Here is a 14727-nt window from a genome sequence, read left to right on the forward strand (position 1 = left end):
TTAAAATAAAATAAACTTGAAGAGGAGACTGAGTGAACCACGTACCGTTAGTTCGGTTGGATAATATAGCTTCTGGTCGCTTACTACAATCTTGGCGGGCTCCAGGCGACCGATCAGGAGTCTGCCCTGTTAATTTAAAGTTGCATTACCTTGAGCATAAGGCTCAGAGACAGTTTGTGAATTTACACCCATACTTTCATGATTATTCCTAAAATTAGGACAATGATTACAATTACAACAAGATGAAATAGGTTCAGCCTGTTCACAAGAATTTCCTGACTGATTGTTGGTGTTTCTAGCAAAACCATTGTTAATGTTACGATTTCTAACGTTAACCCTCCTAACATTACGATTATTCTGCCTAGCTTGAAAACCGTTATTACCTTGTCTATTAGTGAAATTATTACTACTATTGTTATTATTACGGTTACCAAAACCAAACCTTCTTCGGTTATTACGCCTGAAATTAACATTATTGCCATTACTGTTGCTGTTACTATTACCAGGAGGATTATTACCTAAGTAATCCCTTACATTGGCATATCCTACTTGAGCCCATTTCTCTTTAGTGGTTACCTTATTCTCAGAATTGGAATTTACACTAGAGCTACCTTGTTCATTATTGTTTTCATTGATCATAGTAGTAGCAAGGTTAACATCAAAATGCACATTGCGTTTCTTACTCTTACTAGGAGTGTCATTATCATTACCTGCTTTACGTTTAGAACTAAATGACTCTAAAGACACTAGCGGACTGTTTAATAGCTTAGTTTTATCAGGCACTTCTAGCCGCATTAGGCGCTCAGCGAGTTCAGAAACCGAAGTGATTTCTACTTGACTTAAAGTAAACTGATACTCTGGAGGTAGGGTATCAATTAAATAATCCACTAATTCTATTTGTGACATGTTATTCTTGAGCATTCTTAAACCTTTAGAGAGTTTCCACACAAACTCAGAAGCTTTTCCGTGAATGCTGGGGTTATACTTGGTGGACAGCAAATATCTCCACTGAGCCCTACAGACCTTTGGATTTAGATATTGCGACAAGAAAAGACGTTTAAAATCATGATATGAATGAATTTGATCTGAGACCTGCGAAATCCAACAAGCAGCAGAGTCTTTCATAGCTCTCATAGCAACTAGCACCTGATATTCGGGATCAAGATTCAACAACTTGAAATTCTGTTCTAATTGTTGTAAGAAATCAAGTGGGGAAATCTCCAACACATTACCTGTAAACTCAGGGAAATGACTCAAATCTGATAAACGTAACGATTTTAGACCATGACCATTATTATTGTTACCATTGATGCTGGACAATAGACAACCGTTGGACAAGAAAGAGGGGACATCTGGCTCCAAGGTGGAAGTTCTTGGGTAAGCAGAGTCACCTCGACCGACACCGACTGACGAAACACAAGGCAAATCATTCCTATCTTTAGCATACTGAGAAGAAAACGGATTGAATAAGTTATTTCGCTCATAACTAGGAAAACCATCAGCTCTCCGACCGTTCAAACCTTTGTCATGACCAGGCTGGGAATGAGTGCAATGACTATGCGGCATACCATGAGCAGAAGCAGTGGAGACACAACTAGCATTGTTAAAGAAATGCTGTACCTGGGACAGATTGACTTTGGCAGGGCGAAAACAAGAGGTAGTGGTTACTGAAGTAGTTCCAATCAAAGGACTAGAAACAACCACTGGAATTTCAGACTGACTACTGCTCTCACAAGTACTAGGATTAACAAGACCTAAAAATCTTTCAAAGTCTGTGAAGTGTCTACGCTCCACGTTAACAACATCAGAATTAAGCTGGTTACTTTGCTCTTCCACTTCTTCATCATAATCTTGATCAAAAAGGCTATCGACCTTCTCCTTCAAGGCTTCAAGTTCGTCCCGTAGTCCTAAACAAGAGTTGCTGGTCTGGTGGATTTCTTTAACCTGGGTAGACAACGCTTCCAATTGACGCTTACACATACTGTTGTCTCTTAAACAATTAAGCAGGGTTTCTTCCTGAGAGGCTAAATTCTCATTTACCACTTCCAACTGATGATTCAATTCCGTCGTATTGTTTTCCAATTGGTTACTCAAGGCTGCTATACGAGCATCCTGCTCTTTGATGTGACGATCCACGGTGTCCTTCAGCTCAGACATTTCTTTTCCCACACTAATTACAGTTGACTTAACTTGAGAGACTTCGGTGGATACGTCCAACCTTAACTGCGCGGTTTCTTCTGTCACCACTACTTTTATAGAATTTATTTGAGTAGTGAGCTGCGCTAAGAGCTCAGAGAAATTAGAAGCAACACCAACTTCACTACTACTGCTTCCACTTTGACTCTTTTCTACTAAAGATCCAGTGTTTACATCATCTATTTCAATAGTATTGTCTGCTAACTCAGGGGATTGTACCAAACATGAATTACAATCCCACGAAACATTCGGCTTGCCCTTTTCGGCAAAAGCTTCTTCACTTAAACCTGCACACTGTCTACAGTACCAAGAATTACAGGATGTACACTCTAATAAAGTGCCTGAATGGCCACACTGACGAGTTTTCCTCTTAGACTTGTTCATTCTGGCACTAACAGTTTAACACATGCACTAAGATTAAAAGGATACACTGAAAAAATAGTTTATTCGACGTTAAACACTCAATTGACTTTTACTTCACTGATATATGATGCGGGTCCCCAACCCAATTCGACAATGTCAATAAAGAGCGCTGCACCTCACCTACGATGAAAGTTAACTTAAGACAGCAAGACTTTTTTTTTTTTTTTCGGAAAATTCGAAGATGACGGTATCCAACTTCGGAAGCTAAGGAATATACAAAATGTACAAGATCCTGATAAACAAGATTGCAGTACGATGCTAACAAAATTCTATATAGAGAAATAAAAATAGAAACCACTAAAACACAAGAAAAATCAAAAGGTACCAGCCGATATCCTGGCGATCAGGTCGCCAAAAACAAAACAAACCGCTGTAGCGCCCCAGAGGGCCCAATCCCTGGCAGGCTACAGCTAAGTTTGATTGCTCAGTGCCAGAGCACTGAGATGATAAGTATATGGTAGGGGTCGCCACCTGTGATCTACTCGGAACACAGGAAAGAAATAACAACAGATGCTAACACTGTATGAAATTGCGCTAAATCAATGCGTTAATAAAAGAACGAGAAAAAAAAAGAAAAAAAAACAAACAAACTTTTAGTACAACGGTAAAACGAATCCAACATGTGCGAGACTGCCCCCTGTACACTCTACGAATGCACAGAACGCAGCCCTTCCCTTGTGCTGTGATTTCCTTACCTATTTGGAGCTTATGAGAATGACAAAGCTGAAATACAAGGCTGTAGAGTTAATTTCGCAAAGCATAACACTTATGGTAGGGTGTTATAACATTTTTATTGGACTTAAAAACATTCACAGAATAAGAATAATGGATCTCACCAATTATTGCACCAAAATTATAATGAAGTTACCATTGTGAATACTTTTTGAGATAACCCCGCAATGTTATACTTAGCGACTTGCTTAGTTACTTAATTGAATAAACTCACACCCATCATATTGCTATACTGTAATTGAAAATAATGATATGGGATTCAACACTCACATGAAACAAAATATTGGAACATGTACCTATATATATATATATAGTTTTATAAAATTGCATAAAGAGTAATATGACACTAACAAATAATAGGATAAATGGCTCGAGCAAACGTAGATTTACTTACCACGACTAGTCGGGTTTACACTAATTATGTAATACTCAGAAGTATAATATGATGCACTTACTAGTAACCACCATAGCAGTAAGGAACCCCAAAGAAACATCATGCTAGATAGGTTCTCGCTACATAGTATGTAAACATAAGACAAGTGACTCGTCCCAAATGAAGGAGGACATGAATGTAAATAAAAGGTGGACAAATTAGACAAGTGTAAATATTAGACATTAGGAGTAAAGCAGACAATGTATTACTGAACGCCAGTGCTGATCAGGATGTTAGGTACAAGTGAGCATCATGATTATACAGACGTAATGCTCTGACTAACAAAAACCATGTAATCGTCAAGTAGTGGCGTGTTTGGACAGAACTTAAAAGGAAACGACGGTAACGTGACCCATATAGACTGACAACAGTAAAAGTCACACCAGCTTTAAGTGAAGAAACAAAAGGACAACATATCGAATCAACTTGTGCTAGACGGCCAGGTGTCTCCTAAATACTGAAAGCACACTCCTGCTTCCGACAGTGATAAACTCAATACACAGCAGTTAACTAGACAATCATATAGGTAGTGGTGTTCCTATGGCTTACTTCAGCATTGATAAGTGCAAACAGACAATCGTCGAAGTTACATTCTTAAGATGGGCATCAGCGAATCCACATACGGGCGCTATGCAATATGATTCCAATTAATCAGCAGCAGAAAAGATAATTCTGTGCAAAGCAGAGTTATGGTCAGCCTGCTACGAAGGCGGGCACACACACAACACAGGGTACTTACCCTTCTGACAGGTGTAAACAAGCAGAGACTGCTATACCTTTCATAAGTGCACTTGCACTATTAACGGAACACATTTCCAACTGGACACCAAGAAATACACACTAACTGCTATTCAAAACGCATACGATGCACAGAAACTGAGACAGAATAACTGATCACTGTTGTGGAGAACTTCCCTTAAGCTATAACGTCTAGAAGATAGGACATGAGGAGAATTCTTCATCTTGCACACAACTCGATCTGGGCAGGTGAAAGCTGGGGGGCACCGTCGCCAAAAGTAAACACACCGATCCTGATGCTAAAAATCCATGAAGTTCACTGGACAGTTTAACAGACAATGAAGATAAAATATATATTATGAATATCAACGGAGATTTTGACTAATAAGTAGCGCTATCATAACATCGTACTGAGGACATATTAATTGAACGCTTCGTAAGAGACACAAATAGTGTATTGATGAAACTTAAACGTGTAGATATTAACTCTTATGGATAGACACTTCAAATTGTAAGCCTATGTACAAAGTTCCATTCCAACTTCTTGGGAGAATGCTGAATTCTTGACTTCTTAAATCGTCACTCGGGAGAACTGGATCACATAAGTCACCAGGTTACGTACGATTAAATGGCTAAACAACACAAGCAAAATTAGCAGGAACAAGTGATAAACCTGTATCCGTACTTGCCACTTGAATAAATCACAATGATGACAATGTTCTGGATTCCACTTCTGGAATGTCATATTTTCACTGGCAAATTTACCATAAACTCCTGATGCTTCCATATTACATAAAGGCATGGATATTCCTAAATAGGACTGATAGGGAAGGTACTTACTTCTGATGCGCTTCACGGACATGGCTAATGAGTTGGGGGGCCCCGCTGCTAAAGATTTAGTTGTACATTGGACACATTATTTCTGACTGCAAGTAAAAATATGGCTCACTGGAAAACATGATGAGCAGTCTGCTCTGAGAATGTTATTCACTAGATGTTTGAGTATGCAGAAGTAACTGAACAGAGCCAACTTAAAACAATACACCTTCACAAAGATAGTTCACGTGACAGCCTGGGCTAATAAGCGAATCCCAACTACCATCGGAATTTCATATTATGCTAAATTGTGGTACACTTGCCAAAACCTGTGTAAATGTTCCTTGAAGCATAAAGTGAAGCAAACAGCCTGTCAACCTTGACGATGGCGGCTGTAGATTAGAGATTTGACATAGTTCTTCAACGCGCACCAAATTAATCATGCCATGATGTCTTCGTCTTCGACTTCCAGTACCCAGAATCCCTTGCGCGAACCCGCGAACATGATGCTTCGGCAGGGTTGCCAAATACAAAAGGATTACAAGAGGAAAGTTATAACTTGTACTAGTAATAATACAATTGTAGAATCGTTTACAATGGGGCGTTACAAGTATTTGACTAAGTTAATCACATGTGACTAATTAATCTAAAGCAGAGGCTAATCTTTTACCCATGGTTTAGCGTGCGACCCAACATTTCGTATTTCATATATTTTCATTTTTACAGATACGCATGCGCTCATCTACTTTTCCGTAGTTTCCACATTTATTTTTCTCACCCGATGCATTGGGTTTATATAAGTTAATCATACCCAAATCATCATTTAGTTGTACCTAAAGTAGACTTTGAATACCTTAAGGTACAACTTCCTTAGTAAAGATTTAGTATGCTTACTAACTAGTCTGAGACTAACCCTCGATTAACGAATTCTCTCTGAACCGCCCAATATGAATAGGAGAAACTTCAGGATAATCTTTGATCAGGTCATATTTGGCATAGAATAAATCTTCTCCATATCTTAATTTGTGTTCACACAGCAGACGATTAAATGCGCGACTCATTCTTGTAAATCACTTTCAACCTCACCTATTCAAAATTATAATCAAAGTTCTTTTCCCCCATCATGAAACCCGGCCGTGAAACCCCTAACACCAGGGCGGCTTTAGGATTTTAATTTTGGGTTGGACTGCTCCCTGGCGTATGGATACATGTGCTCATTTGATTCATTAATGACAGGAGGAAATTAGTTTTACAGTAGGTTTTATGCTGTTTATTAAATAATTATTTACCATTAATACAAAAAGTGGAAAATATATGTACTCTTTATTATATCTTTTGGTGTTTGTGTTTATATAGTTTCAAAATTTTTGGGTAGGCTCGTGGCTACCCGCTAAAACTTCCACTGCGTTGCACGTTGACAATTTGTTCCTGTGCAGATGCGTTCTGACACCTGATTAGAGTCATTCTAAAGAGTTCGACTAACATATATTTCCTGCAGTAGACAGGCCTTTAGTATGATTCTAATCATACCTCTAAACAACTTAGCATGAGGCCTTTTAGCTCTTATTTTATTGATCCCGCTTTAAGGTAAACGAAAGACCAGGTTTCAGTTGTAGCCTTAATCAAAATGTGTTCGAGGCACCTATATTGTGACCGGTAGTGATTTCTGAAAAGAAAACGAACACCATTAATGTTTGTGATCTGTGCACATTGGTTTGTGAACTGTGGATGTAGATGGCAATAGAACATAATTTGTGCTGATGGTAGATTTTTGTTGTGTGTGAAACTTCGAGGATAAAATTCTTTCAAACATGGAGGCATTGATTCCTGTTATTAATAAATTACAGGATGTATTCAATACTGTAGGAGCTGATGCAATTCAACTCCCTCAAATTATTGTTGTAGGAACACAGGTTTGTGTTTCCAGAAAAGTTTCGAATGTGTATCTGTTGATATATTTAATGTTATTCATCTGTTAATGACTAAGTTTTGTATTTTTTGCGTTTTTCGAGTAGGAATTTAAAGTGTCTTACTTTTAAAGTAATTAATTTGCTAGCGAGAAAATTATTATGATACACTAAGTTAGTAGAACACGTTACTGACATTGCAGTGCCCTTTATGCACGTCGAGATACATACAGAAACAAACGTCTGCAAGTGTAATGTTATTTGAAAAAGTAATCTCCTACTTACATGAAAGTAGTGATTAATTATCGAGTTTATATGCATACACATACGCAAATTACTAAATACGTAGAGACGATGAGATAGGTATTGGCTACGAATAGGGTTTAACGTTGAAAGATTTTGTTTACACACGCTGGATCTATTGTGTTTGGGTAGGTTAATTATGTTGGCGTTTTCATGTAATTTTGCATACTTGTTTTCTCTTAATTATTCATAACATTGTACTTGCTATTTTGGTGCTGGTCAAGTTCAGGCACACCACGTTTTGCAAAATTCGATACTCTACATGCAAAGACGTGCTTATAAGGAACAGATTTATGCAGGCCGCAGAATGAAATACTAAGTAATACAGCTGTGTTTTAGATTTACATGTGTAGGGTTACTAATATCAGATCTTATAAGTGGTTTACGACGGTTAAAATAAGTGAATGTATATGAAAGATTACTTTATTGGGACTATTATTTTCCGCTGGGGGAGTATTTCTGCATTGTACAAAAGCTGTATTTCATAGTTAGAAGTGTAGCGGTAGTAGTGTGAAACCATTACATGCGCTATTGGAGTTGGTGTTATTGCGAAAACCCATGTGTTTCCATTACCCTCACCTACGCTTGTACCCACCGTCGCTGACACGTGTTTTCCCTTTGGGCGCACCCCTGCGCTATGCGAGTCATACCAGCTTCGTACTATTCAGACACACAGCATTCGTGCTTTTCAGTGCTCACCTAGCACATGTTGGTTTGTATTTTTGCACAGCAGCTTTTATTGTATACACCTGGGCGTTGTATTTCTTCGCAAATCGTAAAAGAATTATAATTTTTCAATGATAACGTCTGGTTGCAGCCTTGAATATCATATATCGCAGAGTAGATTCAAGATGATAAAACGGGTTTGGTTAGTTAGGTTAGGTTTCATATTCCTGGATCTACTGTACAACACTTAACCCTCCATTTTTAGTAGAAATGCTTCCACAGGGAGAATTTTATATTATAATCAGGTCTAGTGTTGGAGCAAGAGAAACAAGCAAATGTTTGCTTCAGTCATTTCATTCGATTCAATTGATTTGGTTTCGGCGAGATTTGTGTAGTCTCGTTGTGTTCATCTTCGCGCAAATTGGGGTGTTGCTATTTGTGATGCTGTATATCCCTGGCTGCAAGTGTCTAATGAGACAAATTTGCTTTAGATTTTATGTAGATTCTGAAAGTAAGTGTGTGACAATTAAGTAAATTGTTTTATATATATATATATATATATATATATATATATAGTGTCATTTTATTACAATTTAACGCAAGTAGCATTGTGTGTAAGCTATTCACAGTGACGTGATCACGTTAAAATAAATTATATTTGGGTAAACTTTATAATCCACACTTCAGCTGTGCATTGATAAGTAGGACCGCTTTAAAAGGGTACCGGTATAATTGGGTAGGGTTAGCTTAAGGTTAGGTAACTTTTCACCCATTTTCCTAAAATGAAGAGAGTGTAGTTTCTTGTTTCTGAGTGGGTATACCAGCTGGAGCGGGCATTGTAAAGTTAACCCTTATATTTTCTATAATCGGAATTGTTTACCATGTTTAAGGCAATTATCCGTTAGGAATGGAAACTTCACCAATAAACCTAGATTGCAGGTGCGAGAAATTATTCAATATATATTAGTTTCTGGTGTAAAAAAGTACGGAAACATTATTTACCAGTGTTCATTCAGTGCTTTATGATACTGAACTGATCAAATTGCGTTTTTAGGTTTTTATTTTATTCTTTTTTTGATTACATTTTTTCTTCATTTTAAGATAAGGGGCTCATCGCCCTTCAAGTTTATAATTTTATGAGGTATTCGTATTTTATATTCTCTTTGGTGTGAGCGGTCCCGTGTTTGATTTTCAGTGCGGACATTCGATTGAAAAGGTGTAACAGCTCTTACAGGCAAACCATCATAAGTGAGGTTTTTCCTTCGTTTTTCTCATTTACACCACGCAAATGCTGGGATGGTACCTAACATACAAGTCTCAAGTCGATTCCTTCCTTCCACTTCCCCGTATAATGTGGTCGTTTAGGAACGTTATCCGTATGTGACAGGCTTATGACCATAGATGCTGGCAATCCCCAGAATTATGCATGTATAAATGAATTCTAGTATTTAATTATTCGAAAGTTAGGGAGCTTGTTTTGTCATGCCTGTAGTTTAATGTGAATTCGATTTTTCATGTCATTTGCAGTGTTTTCTACTTTGACTTTCGTGCCTTGATAATTTGCTTCTATTTTCCTGTTGTGTATTGTGTACTCTTTCTAACATTCGGGAAATGGTGGTTATTGCTGTAGACATTGCATATTTCAAAGTTTTAATAAATTTAAAACTCTGTTACGATAGAAATTTGGCATGGTTCTAAATTTATCAGCATTTGAAACATGTTATGTTTAATATAGTTTGTAGGGGCATTACACGATGATTTCGAGCAGATCCTATTCCAGAGGTCCTGTTCCGGGTGATATTTAACGAACTGCTCCGAGGAACCAGTACCTTAAGAATCAGTTCATTGAATGGAATGACTAAAGTAAAAACTTGCCGGGAAAACTGATAGCGATCGGTAGCAAGTAAGTGAAACAGCGAGTTAGGATACCGAAGGTCAAGTGGAAACGATTGTTTTTGAGCATTTCTTATGGCGGAATAAAGGTTTCTTGTCTTGGATTAGCTCTGCGGGTATAGTTTGTATTTTGAGGCAGATTGTTATGAAAGTAGTTCGGTGACTTGATGTGTTACGTTGTTATTTTTAAATTGTTAGACATGGTCAGTTGTTCATTATAATAGTAATATTATTATTTGTTTATGTTAAAGAAGCTTGCTCCCTCAATGTGTAAACTACTTGCTGCTCTTGTTTTGTGGGAGTGTTTTGTTGTTCAGTAAATACACACTTCGCGGGAGTAACTTTTTACTAATTTGCCTTTTTCAACTTGTTCTTCTTGAAAGAAACTCAATATAAATGTTACTTCTGTATTTATTCATTGATTTGGAGAGCTCCTCCGTGGCTAAGCGGTTAGCGTACGCGCCTTTGGCGTGGGAGACCCGGGTTCGATTCCCGGTGGGAGCTCAGGTGGCTCGGATTCCACGTTAATCAGTAGGTCCACGTCTCATATAGCCTCGCTGCTGAACGGGACGTTAAACTCAAAATCAATCAATCAATCATTGATTTGTATCATTTCCTTCACTCCAAAGATAATTTTTTATATGAAGTTAACACGAACTTTGAGATAGTGTGTTTTGCCTTGGTTGGGACTGAGTGGGTGGTGTTATCACACTTGTGTGACGATCCATGATTTTAAGCATTGAGATCGGTGGTTGTATGATGTGTATAATGTGTTGTCTGTGTTGTGGGAGCAACTCGGACCACAGGGAACGGTTAGCACGTGGTTTTGCCTTTAATGTTTATTCGTGGTGGGTGTTGTAATATTGCAAGGTTGTAAAAATCACAGAATTTTGATAAAAAGAAAAATTAGTAATAACAGGCCAGTGGGTTTTATTAGGTTGTATTGGACAAAATTGGGTTTTATTAATTTGTGTAGCGGTTAGCGTACGCGTCTTTGGCGTGAAGACCCGGGTCCCGGCGGGAGCTCATTTGGTTCGGATTCCACGTTAGTAGGTCCTGTCTCATATAGTCTCGCTGCTGAAAGGGACGTTAAACTAAAAATCAGTCAATATTAATTTGTGTATGTACATTTAAAGTCCCATTCCTACTTAAAATACCACTTTAGCATTCATGTTCTATTGCAGTGAAAATATAGAATTCCTTTGTTGCGGAAAGAAAATCTGTGAAGACAAATCTGCGTTTTGTAGGACACACTTTGCACTTGCTTATATTTCGGTTTCTAGAAAGGAGGGAGTAGACAATTTTGTGGAATAACAAAAGAGGTGGCAATTATATAGAATAGGAATAAGAGCCCCTATTACACTCAGGACTGCATTGCTAGCCGTCTTAACTGAAAATCTCTGTAACTTTCCTCAAAACGTACCAGACAATATCAGTACTTCAAGTCAAGAGCCAGAGATGAAAGAAAGCAGCTTTATTAACCCATTTGATACTAACGCTGTGTCCCGAATTATCATCCCCTAGAACCTATGTGCTTGTTTTAAAGTGATTTTTTTTTCTAATATCTAGATCGTATAACGTTAACAAAACGTATTTTCAGCTCTTTTTGTTTCTTTCGACGATAACCTTGAAGTTTCCGTTTGAAACGAAGCCACGTGTTCTGGGATAGCGTAGACATTTTTCTGTTTTTGCTTCGCAAAAGTGGAAGGAAAAGAAAGTTCATCAATGTTGTTTGTCGGTACTTTAGATTTTTAGTTCCTGCGCATATATTAAGAAATGAACGTTACAGTATTTTTCCCCTGCTCCGCATTCCCTTGCTTACCCTCAGAAAATTTTATGTGATTTAGTTTTGAGGCAAACAAGGGAAGTGTTTGTTGTTTTGCCTGCTATTTATGTAAGTTTTGTTGCTTTTTTATTAGCGAATGGTAATTGAGTGGTGTAATTTGAGTGTTATGTGTGGTATGTTAGAAGAATAAGGGTGGTATTACTGAGTTCGGTTCTCCGATAGTATCTCATTTGCATTGTTAAACGAGATTAAGAAATATATTTCTTCCGTAACTATTCAAGATATTGCAACGAAAAGTGGCATACACATTACGTATAGGCTGTAGTATTTTCCAAGGTAGGTTATATATGCATACTTAAAGCCGGGACTACTCCGGGGAGCGCCAGAATCCCCAAAATAACTTTTTGGTGGGTAATTGCCATACTTATCACAAATGTCCCTTTTTTCGCACATTATGAACACATGCTTGTGGTACCATTTACAAACTCGTTTCAGTTGGAAAAGAATAGCGTATTAATCATGATACCTCGGACAAATATTACAGTGTTTGGAAACTTATTTTGTACACTAAATTTGTAATTTAGTCTTTCATTTTTAACGTATTGATTATGATACGATGACTTTAAAATTTTACATACCAAGCAATAACGGGGTTTTCCCAATGACTAAGGTGGGAGTTTCACTATTTATATATAATTGTTTCACTTGTGCAACTGTTTATCTTTTTGTCCTTGTGGCGTGACTCTTGACGATTATATTACAAGTATGTAAAGATCAGTACAACGTATTTTTTTTTTTATCAAGAGTGCTTCGTGAGTGAGTTGGTGGACTCATCGTATCTGTGGCCAATTAGTTCTGCTGTGGAGTCAAATGGAGCACAATTTCTCTCGAATGTAAGCTGAGAAGCGGTTTGGATTCCGCTTTAACCTTATGTGACTTCTTGCAGCATAACCCCATTGTTGCATAAGAACACTAAGGCGAAACAAATGTACGTAATAACCCACAGTCCGATTAACATGATGTATAAATATCTTTGTCCTTTATAGGCAGCACTTTTAAAAATCTAAAATCAGTGACAGAGGTTCGTTGTGCCACAACAGTTCTTAATATTATGGTTTGCGATGCTGTATATTTATTTGGATTCTAAAAGTTTGTACTCCTTTCGTGCAGTTGGGGATAGATTTTAATTCCTATCATTGCCTGACTGGGAGCAATATCACGACTAAGATATTTCTTCACGTAGTACGATGAATAAGTTTGTTTCGGATGTCAGCTATAGTTCATGAAATGTTGTCTGGAATGCTCAGATCTGGGCGAGTAGCCCTGTTTGATCGTAAGCAATGTGAGTTTGTGGTGAAGAAACATCCGTGTCTGACGGTTCTCTCGAATTCTTCTGTTTTGTTACATCCTTATTCTAGTAACTCTTATAACATCATTCACGTACATTTCATTCGATTTTTAGCCCATACGGCAATACAATGGGACGTTAAACTGAAAATTTCGTTTATTGAAATTCTGTCGGTGTTTCCTCTTGTGTTGTGCAGATCCACGTGCGCAGTATTGTTAGCTTTGCACGTGAATTTGTCATCGTCTTCGTTCTTAATGTTGATACAATGCGCAGACGAACATTATTATACGACATACTTGCCTGCTTATGCTCGAAACCACACGATTATAAGACAGTTTGCTGTATTTCGGATGCGGATCTGCTGTTCATCAACGGGAAGGGTATGAAATGATGTTTCAACTAATTACGTGAATAGTACATTGTCAAAATTAATTTTGTTTTCGTAAAGACAAAATAATATATGTGTTTAGAGAAAATTATAGTCCATGTAAAGTTTACATAAAATCTCACACGTACATGGATTCAAAAATTAGTCGACAGCATGGTTGAATTTTACTTTTCTTTTTTTGTAGGTACCATTTAACTGTTTGAACAAGAGTAACTTACATTGTATAAAATAAGGTGGGCACGAAACGAGCAGCTTACATTTACACACTATAGTGAAAACAGAATTACTGGTAAAAGTAACTAGATTCGCGAAACACTCCGCACAACGTTCTAATCTCCCATTGATAGCAGACACAGATCCGAAATACACGATACGAATATTATAGGATTATGAATGCTTTAAGTAGATCTGTATTTCATGGAATATTGTTATTGATTGTGGTAATATTAGTCATGTTTCATTTAAGTCGCAAACTTTTCAAAATTATGGTATTATTGTTGAAGTCTGTGTGCATCACTTCTAATACAACCTTTTGTATATATATATATATATATGAGAGGTTGATTCACTTTAGTTGGATAAGTTTTTTCAGTTGCTCACCGACACATAGTGAATGAAGGTAATATATTTCCGTGGCTGTCGAGTCCCGTAGTTGTGAGGCAAGTTTAATGTTGCATAGAAGTTGTTGGTACAAGTTGCAGATATGTCGATTAAAGTTTCGGAGAGGGTACATGTATACTTTTACGATCCAAAGTAAAAACGCATAGTGACTGCTAAATATGTAATGCAAGGGATGGCAATGATAGTGGGCATATAGTGGAAAGAATATCCATCGCTGTAAAAACAGTGGCCCCAATTATCAAAAAATGTACACGACGACGTGCATGTCCCGCTAGGAAGCCACTTGTTGTGGATCTTCTGTACAGCTATTTGTAGGGAACCCATTACTCGTCACCATCTTGTTAAAACATCCAATGTATCACAGAGTACAGTTAGTCATGTGATCATGCAAGGTTTAGGCCTGAACAAACGCCAGGCGGCGATGAGTGATGAGCAAGCACCAAAGCATGTTGCAGAGAGAGTCACGGAAACTATACG

The 14727-nt window shown here is 37.6% G+C and overlaps 1 protein-coding gene across 1 annotated transcript in view; it reads left to right on the plus strand.

Annotated features, from left to right (window-relative positions):
• The first annotated feature begins 7023 nt into the window (after positions 1-7023).
• The window catches only part of Drp1 (dynamin related protein 1), a 58586-nt gene continuing 50882 nt past the window's right edge, over positions 7024-14727 (plus strand). Inside the window, exon 1 of the mRNA XM_081762147.1 lies at positions 7024-7251. Within this exon, the coding sequence (XP_081618273.1) occupies positions 7150-7251 (102 nt within the window). The 5' untranslated portion in view covers positions 7024-7149. The remainder of the gene's footprint in view (positions 7252-14727) is intronic.

Source organism: Thermobia domestica, chromosome 6, assembly GCF_964235325.1.
Source record: "Thermobia domestica chromosome 6, izTheDome1.hap1.1, whole genome shotgun sequence".
Lineage (NCBI taxonomy): Eukaryota > Metazoa > Arthropoda > Insecta > Zygentoma > Lepismatidae > Thermobia > Thermobia domestica.